At 45.6% G+C, this 19,169-nt stretch overlaps 1 protein-coding gene across 12 annotated transcripts; it reads left to right on the top strand.

The window, feature by feature from the left end:
• The first annotated feature begins 333 nt into the window (after nt 1-333).
• On the top strand, nt 334-19,095 carry IL17RC (interleukin 17 receptor C). Of its 12 annotated transcripts, none has more exons than XM_007500204.3 (19): nt 748-1,223; nt 1,668-1,689; nt 1,936-2,088; nt 3,228-3,305; nt 3,531-3,640; nt 4,654-4,765; nt 8,289-8,351; nt 8,502-8,638; nt 9,308-9,367; nt 9,601-9,655; nt 9,864-10,066; nt 10,324-10,374; nt 12,001-12,046; nt 12,200-12,321; nt 13,687-13,746; nt 17,670-17,715; nt 17,838-17,924; nt 18,150-18,188; nt 18,279-19,095. In XM_007500204.3, exons 1-19 carry the CDS (start codon nt 1,071-1,073, stop codon nt 18,869-18,871), a joined length of 2,190 nt encoding a protein of 729 aa, XP_007500266.2. In that variant the 5' UTR covers nt 748-1,070; the 3' UTR covers nt 18,872-19,095. The 12 variants fall into 12 exon arrangements, with proteins under 12 accessions (XP_056660604.1, XP_056660600.1, XP_056660602.1 ...); XM_007500203.3 differs by having other exon boundaries at nt 755-1,223; nt 17,838-17,933; XM_007500205.3 differs by having other exon boundaries at nt 759-1,223; nt 8,289-8,333; nt 17,838-17,933.
• Nucleotides 19,096-19,169: the final 74 nt, after the last annotated feature.

Here is a 19,169-nt window from a genome sequence, read left to right on the forward strand (position 1 = left end):
CCTAGATCCCTGCAGATTGTTCAGGGACATTACACTGCCACTAATGGAGAATTCATTGGTAAACTTTTATTAAAAATCAGCATGAAGGAACTCCAATGTACATCATCAGTCACAAGAATGAGTGGACGGGAGTGACAGACATAGGGAGAAATATAGCCACTAAGCTGGTCCTGGACGCCGCTACCCAGAGTTTCCTCTTCTTGGCGGGCTTCAAGGCTGGGGAATCACAAATGTGTTTGTTAGAACCAAGTATTCCTTTTGGGTGTGGAGCGGCCTGGCTATTGGCTGAGCTCCCTTCCAGCTCTCACACTGTCATTCTGTGAGGTGGCAGCTAGTTACGTAGGAAAACTCAGGGTTCTGGGCTTGGTGGAGGACCCACAAGGGGCAGTTGTTTTCTTAGGGTAATCGTGACTCAGAAAGCAGTCACAGCAGGCCCGGTAAGTGCCATGGTCTCCGGATGTCATCAGTGCCCCAGGGCCTCTATGGGTGCCAGGCTGGGAAGATGAGGAGGGCAGGGCTTTAAGCGCCGGAAGATGAACATTGTACTTCGTGACATGGAATAATTCCATCCCACCAAGAGCCTGGAGGAGGGCCTCTGGGACTGCCCTCCCCTTTTCTATCTTCCCACAGGACTCCCCAGGGCGCTAGGTGCCCTTGCTCAATATTGCCTTTGGTTAGTGGCCACTCCCTAGCTAGGTGTGTGTGTGTTTGTGTGTGTGTGATGGGGGAGGCTATATCTCCTGGGCAGTGGCCAGTGAGTTGTCTGCTTCCCAGTCATCCCAATTCTGGGCTCCGGGCCCAGTTTTTTAGGGGAGGGACAGGACAGGGGCTGGAGCAGGAGGCGGGGACAGCAGAGCTCCAAGTTGAATCGAAAGCACTTTGGATTCAGAATCAAACTGAAAAGAGTGACAGCAGGAGCCAAGTGACTTCAGTCTGTTCCCAACCCTCCCACCCTAGGAGGCCCCAGAGCCAGGATAGGAGTGGGAGGGGAGGGGTCCCAGGCTCTACGAGGAAAGGAACAGCAGATGCCCACACCAGACTTGGGCCAGGGGCAGGAATAGATTCCCTCCATGAGGGAGCAGCCTCCAGCCTACACCCTGACTGACAACATCCAGAAGATGACAGCTCCATGGATCCTCCTCTTCTTCGTTCTTGGTGGCTGGCCTTGGGTCTTGTCTCTGGAGAAGCTGAAAGCATCCCCAGATGTTGTTCAGTGTTATCAGGTAGGTTGGTTTCCTGGGAGTTTGGGAGAGGTTCAGAAAATGGTGAGGGGAGAGTACACATTCTGGCTTGGGGCTATGGCAGTGCCAGCCACTACTACTCCGGCTCCAGTGTAACTGCCCTTTCAGGTCTGCCTAGGTATGAGGCTGGTTTGGGATTAGGGGGAAGGGCAAACAACCAGCTCTGCTTACCCCTTCCCTCTAGGCTACTAGCTGGGGTCTTCTGGGTCTTCAGTAGATTTCAGTGTGGAGGAACCTCAATAAGAGCTTGAGATCTGAGCAGCAGGAGTCTCTAGAAAAGTTCTGGAACTCCTAGAGGCCTTAGCTGTCTCTCTGTGTCCTCAAGGCTAGTCCACAATCTGAACCTGGCTCATGGGAAATCAGAGATTGTGTGGGGAAACTGGGTAAGGGAGACATAGGATTTGTGAACTCCCTTTCTTCCCCTAGGGTCTTTCATGTCGCCTCAAGGGTGAGTATCAAGAGAAGACTGGAGATAGAATTTACTTTCCTGCCACTGGCTTCTTGGAGACCTCCACAGTCCCTTAGGTCTGGCTGAGCTGGTTCCCTGGGACTTCCAGGGAATTCCTCCAATGGGCACCTACCCCTGTACTACCATGGAGGACAAGCACAGGGTTCTTCCCTTGTCTCCCTTTGCCCCTGTTCTGGGTGGATGGAGGGGGTCTTTCTAGAAGCTGCCACTTTCCTCTTCATGCAGAAAACGACTTTCTCTGTCTGCTGGGGGGAATCGAGCCCATTAAAGACCCTGTGCTGGTGCCCACAAAGCTGCAGACAGAGGTGGTCCTTCAATGCAGGGAAGAAAGTAACTGTGATCTCTGTGTTCGAGTGACCCTCTATCTAACAGTGCAGGGTGAGAGACTGTGTGTGTGTCTACATGTGTATGTATGGGGAGGAGGAATACCTCCTGCTCTGGTGTGGGTCTCTGGGGCAAGGAGAATAGAGTTTATCAGAAGAGGTTGGGGGTAGAGGAGGTTCTGGGTATAGGATGTGAGTCTAGGTGTAGGAAGTAAAAAAGTCCTCGGAATGGGAGCGAAGGCTGGTCAGAATGTAATAAGGCAATGGATTGGGCTCCAAAGATCTGGATTTGAATCTTTCACTCTCTTAAGACTAGAACTAAAAGGGACTTCAGGGGTCATCTAGTCTAAACCCCCCCCCCTTTATTTCACATAAGAGGAAACTGAGACAAAGGGAGATTAAGTGACTTGTCCAGAGGCCCAGAGACTCTTGAATGAGGTCTCTAGGGACAGGGTCCCCAATTACAGATTACAATGCCTCTCTTGGGTGATATTGGACATTTAATCTCTTAGCCTTCTCTTCTGTGCTATTCTAAAGTTTCTTCTAGCTCTAAATCCTAAAATTGTAAGTGTGGCTGGAGGGTAGGGTGGGGGACAACATTGTACTAAAGAGGGAGAGCTCCTGATGAGAGAAAGGAAGGAGGGAGGGAAAAAAATCCAGATGGAAAAATAAGAGGTGGGAGAGATGTTGAAGGGAGAGAAAAGGGAGCAGGATTGGGGTAGAAGATACCTTTTTCTGCTCTGACAATCTATGTGGATCCCTAGATTTGAGGAAGAAGAGATCCAAAGTGATTGAAAAGCTAGGGAGAAGGGAAAGGTTCCATCAGGAAAGTATTTGGAAAGGATGGAGAGGGAGGGAAAAGGCAGAAGAAATCCAGTAAGTGTGTGGTCATCTGAGAAGGGTTCAGTTCCATGCCTAGGAGAAGAGAGGAGTTTGGGGAGAAGGAAGTGATAAACTGAACTGTTGACTCAGGGTTCCTCCTATTTGGGCAAGATGTCCTGGGCTCCTCCATCTCAGGTCCCATCAGCTAAGGTAGATGGGACTCCTTGGGTTGAAGCCCAGAGACTTTCTTTCCCAGCACAGGGAATTCCAGAAAACCTGGGAAAGAGGCCAGAAATGTTACTCACTGTCTCTGAGCTGGGGGTGGGTGGGGTGCTAGGGCAGGGGGCCTCTGTCCTTACAGAGTCATTTTAGAGCCTAGGAAGGAGGATCCAGATGAGGGCGGGCTCCAAGAAGATGCTGAACTTACATCTGGACCTTGGCCTAGGAATGGTGAGGCAGCCCCCCTCTATTCCAAGTCCCTGCTCTGCTCCCTCTATTGGGAAGGATGGCTCTTTACACTCTATTATCTTTGTCCCCTGTCTCCTTGCTTTGCTTCCACCCTCACCATCAAACCAACTGAGCTGCTGTTCCTAGCCCAGTCCCTTCCCTTAGCACTCTGCACTCAGTAGGTGCTTTATAAATGTTTATTGAGCTGAATTGTATTGTGTCCCATAGAATCTCTGGAGGCGGAAGTCATACTCTCCTTCAAGGACTTCCTCTCTAACCGCTGTGTTTTGGTGGAGGTAGAGGTGTCTCCTTCCATGGTACAGCCGGGCCAAAATGTGGTAGGTTGTGTAAGGATGATATTAGAAAATAAGTATTGTTTTATTAGTTTAGGGATAAAAAGTAAACTGGAGGGCTTGAGAAAGAAGTGGACTTTATTATTTATTTATTATTTTTATATTTGAGAGGTGAAAGGGACAGAAAACTCAGGGTGCAAAAGTCCATTGTTTAAGCCTTATCCTAAAACTCGTCCCTGAAATTCCACCTGGCCACACATTAAAGCAGAAAAATAGGGTTTGGGGTCAGAAGACCTGTCTAGGGCACTAACTTGTTATGTGACCTTGGGCAAGTCTCATAGTCCCATTCCTCACTTTCCCTAATTTGTAAAATGAGAGTAATGACTGCTCTGACTCCCTCACAGAACTGTTTTCAGGAATAAATAAGGTGATGGGTATACTTGAAAAGGATAATATTGAGGGAAGCAATTGACTTGGTTAGCAGTTTCTTCCTCATGTGAAGGGAAGGGAAGAAATGTTTATTAAGAGTTTACTCTGTGTCTTGTAAGTGCTTCACAAATATCTCATTTGATTCTCACAGCAGAGATGCTGTTATTGTCTCTGAGGCAGACAGAAGTTAAGTGACTTGCCCAGAGTCATACTAATGAGCATCTGAGGCCAGACTTGAACTTATGTCTCCTTGACTCCAAGCCTGAAACTCTCTCCACTTTGCCCTCTAAGCTGATGAGTAGAAATATGTGATACAGAGTCCTGAGCTTGGAGTCTAAAGATCTAGATTTAAATCTTTACTCCTACATTTATCAGCTGAGTGAGGTCTCTTTGGATCTCAGTTTCCTCATCTGTAAAATGGTCCCAAGGTTGTTGTGAGGAAAGCACTTGGTTAATGATCAGGGCAAGTGATTTTTATTTGGATTCTGGGGGAATCATGTAAGATGTAGCCAAGAGACCAGGTAGGCAGAGAAAGTCAGGATGCCTTAGTGGAGGGAGCCAAGGATGCTGTTAGTGGTCCTTGCTTTTGGTGAGAACTCTGACCCTTTGTGGGGTTTTTTACTTCTCAGGGCTACCTGGTATTTGACTGCTTTAGGGCACCAGTAGGGGATGAAGTGTGGATCTGGTCCTATACTCAGCCCCGTTACCAGAAGGAACTCAATCACACACAACAACTACCAGGTGAGTTCTAGGCTACTGGAGGAGGGAAGGAACAGAATAGGTCCTAGGCAACATCCAAAAGGGGAAAAAATGGTCTTCAGTGTCTTTGGCCTCATCCTTTCAGATATTTTCCTCTCCAATCTGCATTTTCTCTCCCTTTATCACAACCTACTGTCAGGAAAAGATCCCAGACTAATTATTTTTGCCTGAAATTAAGAGGTTTTTTTTTTTAATATAAAATTTTCTTGATATCTCTCATTTTTATATCACCTACATTTCCCTTCAGGAGAGCCACCTAGTATCTCTAAGAATTGTTTTTTTTTTTAAGAGAAAAAAATAGTTTAGCAAAAGTAATGAACATATTGGAGGGCTACTAGATGTATAGAGCTAGGCATGAAGGTTAGGAAGTCTTTGGGTTCAAATCTGGTCTGGAATACTTCCTAGCTGTGTGACCCTGGGCAAGTCACTTAAGCCTCATTGCCTAGCCTTTACTTCTTGTCTGCCTTAGAACAAATACTTAGTAAGGTTAAAAAATGAGGTAAGGGTTTTAAAAAGTAATGATCACATAAAAAAAAAGTTGGTACTCTGTGTTTTATCCTACAGCTGCCAAAAAAAAAAAGGTAGGGAGTTTTCTTACATCTTTTTAGGGAGACCAAATTTGGTCTTTGTAATTTTAGAGTGTTCGGCTGAATTTGAGTTTCAATTCCCAAGTTCCTTTTCCTGGGGGCACTGGCATTTGTTATTCTGAAGAAGACCTGGGTTTGAATCCAGACTTTCCCCCCTTATCACTATTGTGATTCTAGACAAGTCACTACCTCTGTTTGGGTTCTAGTTACATCATCTGTAAAATCATGGAATTAAACTTAATGATCTCTAAGGCTTCTTCCATATCACAAATCTATGTCTAGCCTATTTCAGGGAGCAGCTGGGTGATGAAGTGATTAAGGTGGGCCTTAGTGTCAGAAAGACCCATCTTCCTGAGTTAAAATCTGCCCTGAGACACTCACTAGCTGTGTGATCCTGAGCAAGTCACTTTTATTTGCCTCAATTTCCTCAATTATAAAATGAATTGGAGAAGGAAATGGCAAATTATCTGTGTGACCCTGAACAAATCACTTAACCTGGATTGCCTCAGTTTCCTTATCTGTAAAATGAGCTGGAGAAGGAAATGGCCAACCAGTCCCCAAATAGGTCACTCCTTGTGAGTCAGACATAACTGAAATGACTTTGCAATAGCAACTAAAAGGCTATGTTCAAGTTTTACCCTGCCTTACCTCTTATTGTAAGAGAAAAGGTTTTGACATAGTCTACCTCCAACTTACCTTTCCAGGGTCTTAAAAAAATCCTTTCCTCCTGTCTTAGAATCAATATGAAGTATCAGTTACAAGGCAGAAGAGCTGTAAGGGATAGGGAATGGGAGTTAAGTGACTTGCCCAGGGTCACACAGCTAGGAAGTGTGTGAGGCCAGATATGAATCAAGCTACCTAGCTGCCCCAATTTCCTGGCTCGCTAGAAATCAGTCCCCTCCCAGCATTCTAGCACCAGACTCACTGAGCCTTCTTGCTGTTCTTCACATCCTACATTCCTTCCCCCATTTCTGTTCCTTTGGAAGAACTGTTCCCCATGTCTGGAATGTTCCCTGAGTATCACCTCTTAGAAACTCAAGTTGCCTTAAAGGCATAATTTAAGAAGCACTTTTTGGGGAGGCTTTCTCTGAGTCTCCCTCCCCCTCCTCAACTGTTAACATATCCTTTCAAAAAATCTTTATTTTATTTTAATAACAAATTTCCCCATAAGTTTCCCAAAGTTATATGATCCATACTGTCTCCCTTCCTTTTTCCCTCCCCTCTCCCAGAGCTGACAAACAACTCAATCTGGATTATACATATATTATCATACAAAACTTGTTCCCACTAATATCTCCTTTTAAAATAACCTTGCATTTATTTTTCATGAGAGACAATATGTCATGGTCTATGGAAAACTGGTCTTGAAGCCAGAAAGACCTGAGGTCAGAGTCCTACCCCCAGACCATCCTGGTTGAGTGACCCTGGAGGAGTCACTTAACCCCAACTGCCTAGCCCTTGCCCTTCTTAGAGTTATTACTAAGACAAAAGGTATAGGTTAAAAAAACAACAACTATAAGTTGCAGGAAAAGTGCCTACCTCCTTTAGGAGAGGGACTTCCCTCACTCTAGAGTTGCTTGTACCAATGAAATCACAGCTCCTGTCTCTATCCCTATTTATTTTGTATGTATTTATATATGTATGTGTTGTCTCTCCCCAAAAGGGGCTACTAATAATAAGGTATCATATCAGTTATAATAATAATAATGATAATAATAATGTAAGCCACTTGAGAACAAGGATTGTTTCATCTTTGTTTTCGTATCCCTGATATCTGGGATGGTACTTGGCACATAGTAGGTGCTTAATAAATGTTTATTTATTTATTTTAAAACCCTTACTTTTTGTCTTAGAATCCATACTGTGTACTGGTTCCAAAGCAGAAGAGCAGTAAGGACTGGGCAATGGGGGTTAAGTGACTTGTCCAGGATAAATATTTATTGAAGGTTGTTTAGACCTGGATTTAAGAATCACATTTGGACTGACTTTACAACTTCTCTGACTTTGGGCAAATCACTGCCTTGCTCTGGGCTTCCCTTTTCTAATTTTTAATTAAGGGAGTCAGATAAGGTAATCTATAAGGTCCTTTCCAGCTCCCAGGCCAGTGATCCCAGGTATTTATTTTAATTAAAATTTTTTTCCATGGTTACATGATTCCTGTTCTCTCCCTCCCCTCTTCTCTCCCCTCCCAGAGCTGACATGAAATTCCACTGGGATATACATGTATTATCACTCAAACCCTATTTCCATATTATTCATTTTTATAACAGAGTAATCTTTTAAATACCAAACCCCAAATCCTATACCCATGTAAACAAGTGATCAAGCAGTTGTTTTTCTTCTGTGTTTCTACTCCCACAGTTCTTCCTCTGGATGTGGATAGTGTTCTTTCTCATAAATCCCTCAGAATTGTCCTCGATCATTGCATTGCTGCTAGTAGAGAAGTCCATTACATTCGATTGTGCCACAGTGTATCAGTCTCTGTGTACAATGTTCTCCTGGTTCTGCTCCTTTCATTCTGCATCAATTCCTGGAGGTCGTTCCAGTTCACATGGAATTCCTCCTGTTCATTATTCCTTTGAGCACAATAATATCCATCAGCAACAGATAGCACAATTTGTTCAGCCATTCCCCAATTAATGGACATCTCATTTTCTAAATTTTTGCTAACACAAAAAGTACAGCTATAAATATTTTTCTACAAACAGAATCTTTTCCATTTTTTCTCTTTTGATCCCAGGTATTTAGGGGGAAGGCAGCTCAAATCTCATCTTGTGACACACAGTAGTCCCTTTTATGAATAAATGCTGGTTGACTGGTTGATTACTTGCTCAATCAGGGAGGAGATAGGGTTATCTCATCCCCTCCCATTTTCTTGTTGGTTCCTACTGAGGGCCTATATTCTCTTCTCTTCCCAGATTGCATCAAACCTGAATTGTGGAACAATGTCCAGAGTTGCTGGGGTATAGAATGGAGTGGGGGTGAGATGAGGGGCAAGTTTGGCAGCAGGAGGAAACTGAAGGGAGGCTGATTGGGACGGGGGGGGGGGGCATATGGAAGGAAGGAAAGAAGGATATGGCTAGAGATGGACAAGGGGGATGGAACTTAACCCACTCACTATTGCCTTCCAGTCCTGCCCTGGTTCAACATCTCCGCGGAAGGGGATGCTGTACAGCTGGTGATGGATGTCTCTGCTGAGCAGAATTATGTCCTTTTCCTATACTGGAATCAGACCCAGGGTTTAAGCACAAGATTTCATGAAGTCTTGGTGAGAAGGAAGGCAGTCCCTATCCTTTGTGATGGCCCAACCTCTCTTCCCTGGGTCCCCAAGTTGGTTTCCTTCCTGCCTAGGATCTCTCAGTCTTCCTTTCTTTTCCCTAAAATAAACAGACTTAAATCTGAGTCTCTCTCCCCCTTTCTCAGAGTCTCAGACATTCCTCTTTGGATCCCTCCTACCTTTCCTTCTTCTTGGTCCCTCCCTGAGGCTCTTCCTCAGATGCTCTTCCCAACTCAGGCTTTCATTCTGTCTTCAGCCCATTGATTCTGGCTGTGTGACTCTGACAATGGTGGGAGATCTTTCTACCTTCCATCTCATCCTATCATTGCAATAGAACTTTAGTTTAATTTTTAAAATATGTTTGCCCAATAGGATTTTTATTTTAAAGGGAGGGTCTTGAAAACCATAAAGATTCTGAGATCCAAAGGGTAAATCTAGAATGATGGAATTTCTTGCACTGGTGATTGGCAGAAGGGGAGAAATTTGGGGAACACAGTTTCTCCAAGCTAAAGCGGGTAGAGGTTTCTCAGTTTTCTCCTGGCAGGCTCCTTCTGACTATGGTCTCCTGTCACCTTTTTGGAACCTGTTCTTCTTCTCTTCCTGCCCTGACTATCCACCCCAACTCCTATCCCAGATTCCATATTTTGACTTGTTCCCCAGACAGGACCACACAACATCACTGTGAACAACACGGATCTTGTCCCGTGCCTCTGTATCCAGGTAGGAACTGGGTGGTGGTGGATTCAGAATTCTCTCCCTGAGCCAGAGGATGCACACACACACACACACACACACACACACACACACACACACACACACACACACACAGAAGGGAAAGAGGAAAAAAGCAGAGAGAGGGAGAGGGGAGGGAAGGAGAAAGGGTCTTATTCCCAAGTCAGAGAAAGGTTGAGCCTTGCCTTCTTTTCCTTTACCCAAACTGGTTAATTTTTCAGATGTGGCCAAATGTGCTAGATGCCATCAGAAACAGCCACTGCCCCTTCCAGAAGGGTGAGAAAGTTTGGGCTCCAAAGGGAGTAGGAAAGGGAGGTGGTCTCTGGTCCTGGATTGTTAGTGGGTGGGAATATCGATACAGAGGGAGAAATGAAGCATGGGGAAGAGACAGTGAGAGGGGGATGGAAGATGGAATTGGGAGAGTTCCTCTAGTGGGGGGCCCAGGTGAAGAACAGCTGAGTGATCCACAATTCTTCCTTCCTAGATCCCAGGGCTCACAAGAATCTGTGGAATCAGAGCAAGCTGAATCTGACATTCTCGACACTCTGGGGGGAGACAGCCCTGAGCTGGATGGTGAAAGCACCCTGCCCCTTGTCTGCAGAGATGGTACTCTGCTGGCAGCCAGTGGGTAGTGAGCTTTGCCACCCTCTGCCTCTACCCCTGCCTCGGGAGAATGTCATTGTAAATGTAAGGGGAAGGGAAGAGAAGAAAGTTGGGAAGACCGAGGGTAGTGAGGGCAGAGGGAACCAGGGGAATCAGGAGAAAGGAGGGCAGAAGCAAGGGATCGATACCTAGAAATTAGCTAAGATAGTCCAAGAAGTTGGGTGGGAAGATGTTAAAGAGGTTTTACACAGACTGACAGATACGCTCTCTCTCTCTCTCTCTCTCTCTCTCTCTCTCTCTCTCTCTCTCTCTCTCTCTTTCCCTTTTTCTCTTCTCTGCAGACCCTTCAGCATCTCCCTATGCTGACTCTTCATCCCAATATTTGTCTTCAGGTGAGATCCCAAAGGAAAAACAAGAACACTGGATCCAACAGAACTGGAGCTCTCCCACAAACCACAAACTCCCTTTGGGATCCTGGGCTGGACCTTGCCCTTTGCTGAGCCCCAGTTTCCTTATTTGTCAAATGATGATAACCACACCTTACCTGGATTGTTCAGAGGCTCACTTTTGTTGCAATGGGAAACACATAAAGGAGAAAGGAGGCTCAGACTTTAGATCTGACCTTGTCATCTAGTGCAAGTCACTTCCCTTCTGTGGGGCTCAGTTTTCTCATCTGTAGAATTGGGATGTGTATGGACCAGATCAGGGGTTCTTAACCTTGTATTCCTCACACTCAAAGGATCAGTGCATAGATTTTAGGAGATCTGGGAACTTGGACAGAGGAATAAAACCCATATCTCCATTTTTATTAACCTTTAATGGAAATTTAGCATTTCCTATGAATATGAGTGTAAGCAACAAACCATTATTCTAAGAAGGATCCATAGGATTCTTCAGACTGCCAACAGGGCTCATGACATAAATAAGGTCCAGAAGATCCATACTCCATGATCTCTACTTGTTCTTCTGACTCGGGCTGGGCTGGTAGAGGGAAGCACAGACTGGCCTCTTGTCTCTAGATGTAATATTTTGTTGGTAAATACTTGGTTTCTTTATCTGGGTGCTAAGATCCTATATATTATTAAAGAGCTTTAAAAATATAATTTTCTATACAAATGTGAGGACATTAACATAATCATCATTTTCCAACCTTTGACTTCATTAGCTTAGAAAACTCCTAGTATGGAAGCTCCTTCTATCAGTGCAGGTAGGTAACTGCAAGCCACAGTTTTAGCATTGTCTCTGAGCACTGGAAGTTAGTGGAGGTCACACAGTATTTATCTGAGGCAGGAATTAGACTCAGATCTTTCTGATTTTTTTTTCTAAACCCTCACCTTTATTAGAATCAAAATTATGGGGGGCAGCTGGGTAGCTCAGTGGATTGAGAGCCAGTTCTAGAGATGGGAGGTCCTAGGTTCAAATCTGTCCGCAGACACTTCCCAGCTGTGTGACCCTGGGCAAGTCACTTGACCCCTATTGCCTAGCCCTTACCACTCTTCTGCCTTGGAGCCAATACCCAGTATTGACTTCAAGATGGAAGGTAAGGGTTTAAAAAAAAAAAGAATCAAAACTATGTATCTGAGGCTAGATTTAAACCCGGGACTTTCCATCTCAAGGCCTGACTCTCAATCCACTGAGCCAACCAGCTGCCGCCTTATTATTATTATTAACTCCTTATATATTATCCTAAAATGCCTCCTCATCATTATAACTTATTTCTATATTTTAAATATATCCTCATTACAATGACAAGAGGCGGCATGAATCTCTCTCTCTTAGGTTTGCAAAGTGCTTTACAAACTTTATCTCATTTGATTCTTATAGTAATCCTTAGGAAGTAGGTGCTAGTGGTATCCCCATTTTACAGAAGAGACAGAGACAGACTGAGGTTAAGTGACTTTGCTGTCTATTATTATTATTTAGGATATGTGCTCCTACTCCTTTCCCACCCTCTAGCCTTTCTCCTAGCTTTCTCTTTATCCAGAGTGTTCTCTTGATTCTGTCCTTTTCCCCTACAGGTGTGGAGTAGGGGAAAGCCCCAAATTCAGAAGTGTCCACCAAAAGGTGAGTGAGATGCTGGAAGAAAGGGGTAAAAGGAAAGGCAAAAAGGGGAAACCTAGCCAGGGAAAGACTTGAAGGAAGAAGGAAAGGGATGGGCAGGTGGGAGAATAAAAGAAGGTTCTCGTTCTGATTTTTCTGAACTTTATCCCCTCCCAGATGTTCTAGGTCCCCTAAGGGATGACATGCTACTGCTCGAGACTTGGGGATCTGTGGAAAACCACTCCTTCTGTGCCATGGAGATCAGTGGGTGTACCCCACTGCCAAGCCTGGCCCACACGGTGAGAACAAACCCCCTCATCCTAGAGCCCATTTCTGATCCTGAATGCCTTCCTCTCCCATCCTCAACAGTTGATGCAGTTACAGTCCCAACAGGGTACTCTGCTCTATAGCCCCCAATTTTCCAATGAAGCCCCTTCCATTCCCTGGCAGCAGATGAAGAGCCAGGAAAACATACCTTCATATCCCTACTTGGTTACTTACAAGCTTTGTGATTCTGGACAAATCACAAGTTTGTTGTGCCTCAGTTTCATTTTTTTTTTTGGTAAAATGAAGGGTTTGGACTTGATGGCACCAAAGGTCCCTTCTAGCTTTTCATTTCTGATCCCTCTCAAACTGTGTAGCCATGAGATCTGAGGTTACTTGTGGTTCCCCTCCCCCCATTTGAATTAGTTTATTTAATCAATTTAGAACATTATTCCTTGGTTACAATAATCACATTATTTCCTTCCCTCCCCTCCATCCACTCCTCCCCCGAAGCCAACTCGCAATTTCTTTGGGTATTACATGTGTCCTTGATCAGAACCTGTTTCCAAGTTGATGTTTGCACCAGGGTGATCATTTAGATTCTACATCCCCAGCCATATCCCTTCCACTCATGTAATCAAGCAGTTGTTTTTCTTCAGTGTTTTTACTCCCATACTGTTTCCTCTGGATGTGGATAGTGGTTTTCCTCGTAGATTCCTCCAAGTTGTTCAGGATCACTGCATTGCCATTAATGGAGAAGTCCATTACATTCGATTGTGCCACAGTGTATTAGTCTCTGTGTACAATGTTCTCCTGGTTCTGCTCCTCTCACTCTGCATCACTTCCTGGAGGTTGTTCCAGTCTCCATGGAATTCCTCCACTTTATTATTCCTTTGAGCACAATAGTATTCCATCACCAACATATACCACAATTTGTTCAGCCATTCCCCAATCGAAGGGCATCCCCTCGTTTTCCAGTTTTGGGCCACCACAAAGAGCGCAGCTATGAATATTCTTGTACAAGTCTTTTTCCTTATTATCTCTTTGGGGTACAAACCCAGCAGTGCTATGGCTGGATCAAAGGGTAGACATTCTTTTGTCACCCTTTGTGCATAGTTCCAAATTGCCCTCCAGAATGGTTGGATCAGTTCACAACTCCACCAGCAATGCATTAATGTCCCTACTTTGCCACATCCCCTCCAGCATTCATTACTTTCCTTTGCTGTCATGTTAGCCAATCTGCTAGGTGTGAGGTGATACCTCTGAGGTTACTTGTAAGTCCCCAAAGAATCCTCAAGGTTTGAGGGGTCCTGGCTCTCCCCACCCCTTTCCTCATTCTCTCCCTCCCTCCCCGATTCTGGTGGGGCCCTATGTGACATCTACTCCCTTTGGCTTGGCAGAGAGCAGCCTTCCTTGGGAAACAGCTTCTTCAAGACTTGCAGTCTGGTCAGTGTGTACAGGTCAGTGGAAGGGGTTGTTGTTGTTCATTCATGTTCTACTCTTCAGGCCTTCATTTGGGATTTTCTTGGCAGAGATACCAGAGTGGTTTGAATTTCCTTTTCCAGCTCATTTTACATATGAGGAAACTGAGGCAAATGTGGTGAAGTGACTTGCTCAAGGTCACACAGCTAGTAAGCATCTGAAGACAGATTTGAACTTAGATCTTCCTGACTCCTGGTCTGGCAAAGGTAGGCAGGCAGTGTGAAGATGGGCATCTGAAACATTCTGGCTTGGAATAATGGAAGGGGCACTGGACAGGACCAGAAGACATGGGTCTGACTTCCAGATCTGATGCTTTCATGGCAGTCACACTTCCTGACTCTGCTTCTCAATTTCCTCTACTCTAATATGGGAATAATAACACAGTGGGAAACTCACCTTTGATTCTGATGACTCATGATATCTGGATTTGACCCTTTATTATTGAAATAACAGTGAGAGCCACTTAACTTTGGGGGCCTCAATTTTCTCCTCTGTAGAATTTTGGCATTAACCTAAATGCCTTCTGAGGTCCCTTCCAGCTCTGAGAGTCTCTGATCCCATCATCTAAAGCAAGCTAACAAAGAGAGGCAGTGTTGCTTATGGGTTAGAACTGGCCCCAGAGTTAGGAAAACCTGGGTTCAAATCCCAGATATACTGATTGATTGAGCAAGTCACTTAACCTACCCCCCTACTCCCATCTCCCCAAAGTGCCTCAGGCCACTTGCTAAGACTAGAAGAACCATTGCAGATGAGTAGAGGGAATTTCTCCATCTGGGAGTTCCCTAAGCCCTTGAAATCATGGTTCTGGAGCTAGACTTGCCCTTCCTGCCTCACAGGGTTGTTGGGAGAGTGAGTTATGAGTGAGTCATTTTCCTTTGCTAGAAAGGCATTTCAATGATATCTTTCTTCTCTCCTTCCTTCTCACTTTCTTGTGAAATCAGTGGAGGAGGAGGTCAGAGGAGAGCTGATGTTTAGCCCATCTCTCTGTTTTGAGGTCCCTTTCAGCTCTGACATTCCTGGTTTTAACATTCAATGCCCTCAAGTCCCTCCTGGTTATTTTCTAATTTTCTATGTTCTAACGTCTGTTCTGAGTCTAACACTGTTCTATCATTCTATGTTCCATGGTCCCTAAGATGATATTAAAAACAAAACAAAACTCTTACCTTCCATCTTAAAATCAATACTAAGTAACAGGTCCAATGCAAAAGAGCAGTAAGGGCTAGGGAATAGGGATTAGGTGACTTGCCCAGGATCACACATCTAGGAAGTATCTGAGGCCAGATTTGAATCTGGCTCTGAATCCACTGAGCCACTTAGCTGCCCCCAAGATGTTATTATTTTTTTTTAAGAATGTCTTATATATGGCACTGACATTTCCTAAAGTCTTACCACCTAAAATGGGACCCCCTCACATTGTAACAAGTAAACACAATGGCCTTAAAAATAAACAACCTTACTATCTTAAAATCAATGCTATATATTTAGGTCCAAGGCAGAAGAGTGGTAAGGGCTAGGCAATGGGTGGTTAAGTGACTTGCCCAGGGTCACACAGCTAGGAAGTATCCGAGGCAGATTTGAAGCCAGGACCTCTTGTCTCTCAATCCACTGAGCCACCTAACTGACCCTGATCTGTTTCTTTAAGGAGCTAACTGACTAATGGGGAGACTAAGTAATACAAGGAAGCAAAGAGAAAGCCTAGTCTTCAGTTGCTTTTCTGCCTCCCTCAGCACCTAGCAGAGTGTCTGCCATGTAGATGATTAATGGGGGAAACCTGATCTCTAGCTATTTGCAGTGAGCCCTGCTAACCCCTGCTCTTCTCTCTCCCCAACACCGGCTGAGCTCTAATGCAATACTCCTATTTATACTGCATTCTTAGATTGCTTTCTATACAGTATAATCAAGGGATATGCAGTAATTTTTCCGTTAGGAACAAATCCCTCTTTGCATTGAGATCTCTGTTCTTGGAACCTCCCAGGAAGCATTTCCTATAAATTCTTGATGACTTACTGGGATGTTAAAAGAGAGGCATACTGACAAACAATATCACTCACCCATTATGCTGTTACAAGTGAGCCACTTAGCTTTCCTGGGCTTCTGCTTCCCTTTTCTGTGTTCATAAATGGAAACAACAACAAGGACAACAAAATGACAAAGACCCCAAATATAATATAATTATAATTGCCCAGCTTGGATCAAAAAGAGATTAGGAAATACTCCTTCCTTTCTCTGCAGAGATTGGGGACTGGAACAAGGGATGGCTTTGCTGGGCAGGGGAAGAAAGATGTGCTCAGAAATGAAGAAAACAAGAGATATTTCCATAAAAATGAAATTAGAAACATGAGAAGGATTAGGCTAATTCTCAAATTCTGTGATTCTATGAAGACTAGGGAAACCCACTGAAGTTTTATATTTCAAGAAAGATTACTTTTATTTATAATTAACTCATAATTTAGTTTAATTTTTCATGATTATGATTTATTATCTTATTATATTTATTCATTTTCTGTGCCTGATGCTATGTGGAATATGAGGAAATGACACTTTTAAGGTTCTGTTCTGATGGAACTTATAGTCTCATTGAAGATATAGGCCATCAGAAGTGAAACAATTATGATAATACAAGCTAGAACATAATTACTGTATGAGTCCAAATATAAATAGTCTGCATAATGAGATCTGTTTGAAAGGAAAAATACATGAGTACATCCTGAAAATAATTGATTATAGGACAGGAAGATTTTATACAAGCCAGGTATAGTGGGAAAGTGCAGCATTTACTTGGAAAAGGATAGCAAATGAAAAATGTATGGGATGGAGTTTAAGAAGGGGACTGGACATCCAGGAAAGGTTTCCCTGAAGAAAAGCAAACTCCTTTATTATTATTATTATTAACCCTTACCTTCCATCTTAGAATCAGTAATGTGTATCAGTCCACAGGTTCCAAGGCAGAAGAGCAGTAAGGCCTAGGCAAATGGGTTGTTAAGTGACTTGCTCAGGGTCACATAGGTAGGAAGTTCCTGAGGCCAAATTTGAACCCAGGACCTCCCATGGACTCTTTTTTTAAAAGTCCATAATTAACTTCTGTCTTAGAATCAATACTAAAGATCTATTTCAAGGCAGAAGAGTGGTAAGGGCTAGACAATTGGAGTTAAGTGACCTGCCCAGGGTCACCCAGCTAGGAAGTATCCAAGACCATATTTGGACCCGGGACATTCTATCTCTAGGCCTGGTTCTCCATCCACTGAGCCCCAAATTCCTATCTTCATAAGTCAGCAACTTATAGAGAGCTGCCTAAAATGCTTACCCATCATCACATAATCAGGATATGAAAGATTTGAATTCAGGTCTTCTTGGTTCCAAAGTTGACTCTCTTTCCATTAAAACACTACCTTTCCATCTAATCTATTTTATTTTTTATATAACTCTGAATATTTTAAATTTATTTTATTTTTTTAAAAAACTCTTACCTTCTATCTTAGAATCAATACTAAATATTGAAGGTAGAAGAGCAGGAAGGGCCAGGCAGTGGGAGTTAAGTGATTTGCCCAGGGTCACCCACCTAGGAAGTACCTGAGATCAAATTTGAACCCAGGACTTCCCACCCCCAGCTCTATCCACTGAACCAGTTGGTGCCCCCACCTCCATCTAATTTAACTCCCCAAATAGAGGGCTACAGATCTATAGACTTGTCCAAGGCCACCTAGGTACCCAGGGAGAGGGAAAGAGGGAAAAGACTTCCTCCAGGCTCAGAGGCAGGCGGTGCAGGAAGGTTTCTCCGTAGTGATGGTTCTGGGAAAGCCCTGGGCAGCATTTCAGAGAGGGCAAGGAGGCCTGGAGCAGAGAGGGAGAGGAGCCGCGTCTGGAGGGGCCCCTGGGCTAATGGGCTGCTTGTCCTTTTCAGCTGTGGAATGCCACAGGGACCTTGTGGGCTTGTTCTCTTCAGAAGTGTGAGTATGGCTGACCATGGCAGTGGGTGGCTCAAAGGAAGGCAGTCCTGTGAGGGGTGGACCAGGCTCCCCCTCCCCGACTAGCCCTGGGGCTGACTTCTGCTCCCTGCTTTGTGCCTTAGACACCCATCATCGCTGGGTCCTGGCTTGGCTGGCCTTCCTAGCCCTGGCTGCCTGCATCCTGCTCCTCCTCCTGCTCAACAGAGATGGTATGAAAGGTGAGCCCCAACATCCCTGGGGCTGGTGTCTCCTTCCCCTCTTCTGCCCTCAGCCTTCCTCTCTCCCTCACCCAGCAGAGAGCCCACTTAGGAAGTCCCTGTTGGGGAGGGAGGAGAAGGAGGTGGGCCAGAGACCCAGGCTCTAGCGAGCCTAGATCGCAGAACCAAGCACAGGGGCCAGGCTGATGGGCCGCCTCTGCCCCTTTCCCCTCACAGGGTGGCTGCAGTTCTTGAAGGAGGACTACCGCTATGGGGGTGAGTGTCAAGGGGGGACCCTGCGAAAGACACGGGGGGAGGTTTCCTCATCTCACTCCTTCCCACCCGCTCTGGGTCTCTTTCCCGCAGGGGCTGCCCGCGGCCGCAGAGCCCTCCTTCTTTACTCTCCAGACCACCCCAGCTTCGAGCGCCTCGTAGGCACCCTGGCTTCAGCCCTTGGGCAGCTGCAGCTCTCAGTGGCCGTGGACCTGTGGCACCGGCAGGAACTGAGCGCCCTGGGCCCCCTGGCATGGTTCCATGCCCAACGACGCCAAGCCTTGCAAGAGGGCGGGGTGGTCATCTTGATATTCTCGCCCGGGGCAGTGGCGCTCTGCCGGGAGTGGCTCCAGGAGGTGGGAGCTCCCCGGCCCCCAGCTCCCACTCCGGACACCTTTGCGGCCTCTCTTAGCTGTGTGCTGCCCGATTTCTTGGAGGGCAGGGCGTCTGGCTGCTACGTGGTCGCCTGCTTTGAGGAGCTGCTTCCCCCAGAGTGTATACCCGACCTCTTTCATTCGGTACCAGTCTTCTCTTTGCCCTCCCAGACGTCTGCCTTCCTGAGGGCCCTAGTAGGGCCTGGCAAGGGGCACCGGGACACTGTAAAAGCTCATGCCACAAGAATGGGCCAGTACCTGCAGCCTGCCCTGGAGGAATGCCTGCAGCTGGGGGCATCGTCCTCTCTCTGACCCACTCCTGGCTCCTCGCCTAATAGGCCCAAGGGCGGCAGCGAGACCGAAGTCCTTTGTAACCACCTGGAGCGAAGGGCCCCTCCCCACCGTGAAGCCCGCCCATCAGTGCCTCAAGACGTGTGGATTTGGGGAGAGACGGGAACCCTTCCCGGCTAGGAGTGTCTGGGGAACGCCTGCCTAGGGTTGTGCAGGCAGTAAATAAAGATAGTCTTATTTTTGTAGCCTCCAAGCCTCCAGTTTATGCATCTGTGCAATCGGCATGCGAGCCCGAGACACCGCCCTCCCGCGGTACGCG

Source organism: Monodelphis domestica, chromosome 7 (genome assembly GCF_027887165.1).
Source record: "Monodelphis domestica isolate mMonDom1 chromosome 7, mMonDom1.pri, whole genome shotgun sequence".
In the NCBI taxonomy this organism is placed as follows: Eukaryota; Metazoa; Chordata; class Mammalia; order Didelphimorphia; family Didelphidae; genus Monodelphis; species Monodelphis domestica.

Coding starts and splice junctions, on each gene's coding strand:
- IL17RC (XM_007500203.3), top strand. CDS start 1,071: ATGAGGGAGCAGCCTCCAGCCTACACCCTGACTGACAACATCCAGAAG. Junction 1,224..1,667: donor ATGTTGTTCAGTGTTATCAG/GTAGGTTGGTTT, acceptor TTCTTCCCCTAG/GGTCTTTCATGTCGCCTCAA. Junction 3,306..3,530: donor TGGACCTTGGCCTAGGAATG/GTGAGGCAGCCC, acceptor TGTGTCCCATAG/AATCTCTGGAGGCGGAAGTC.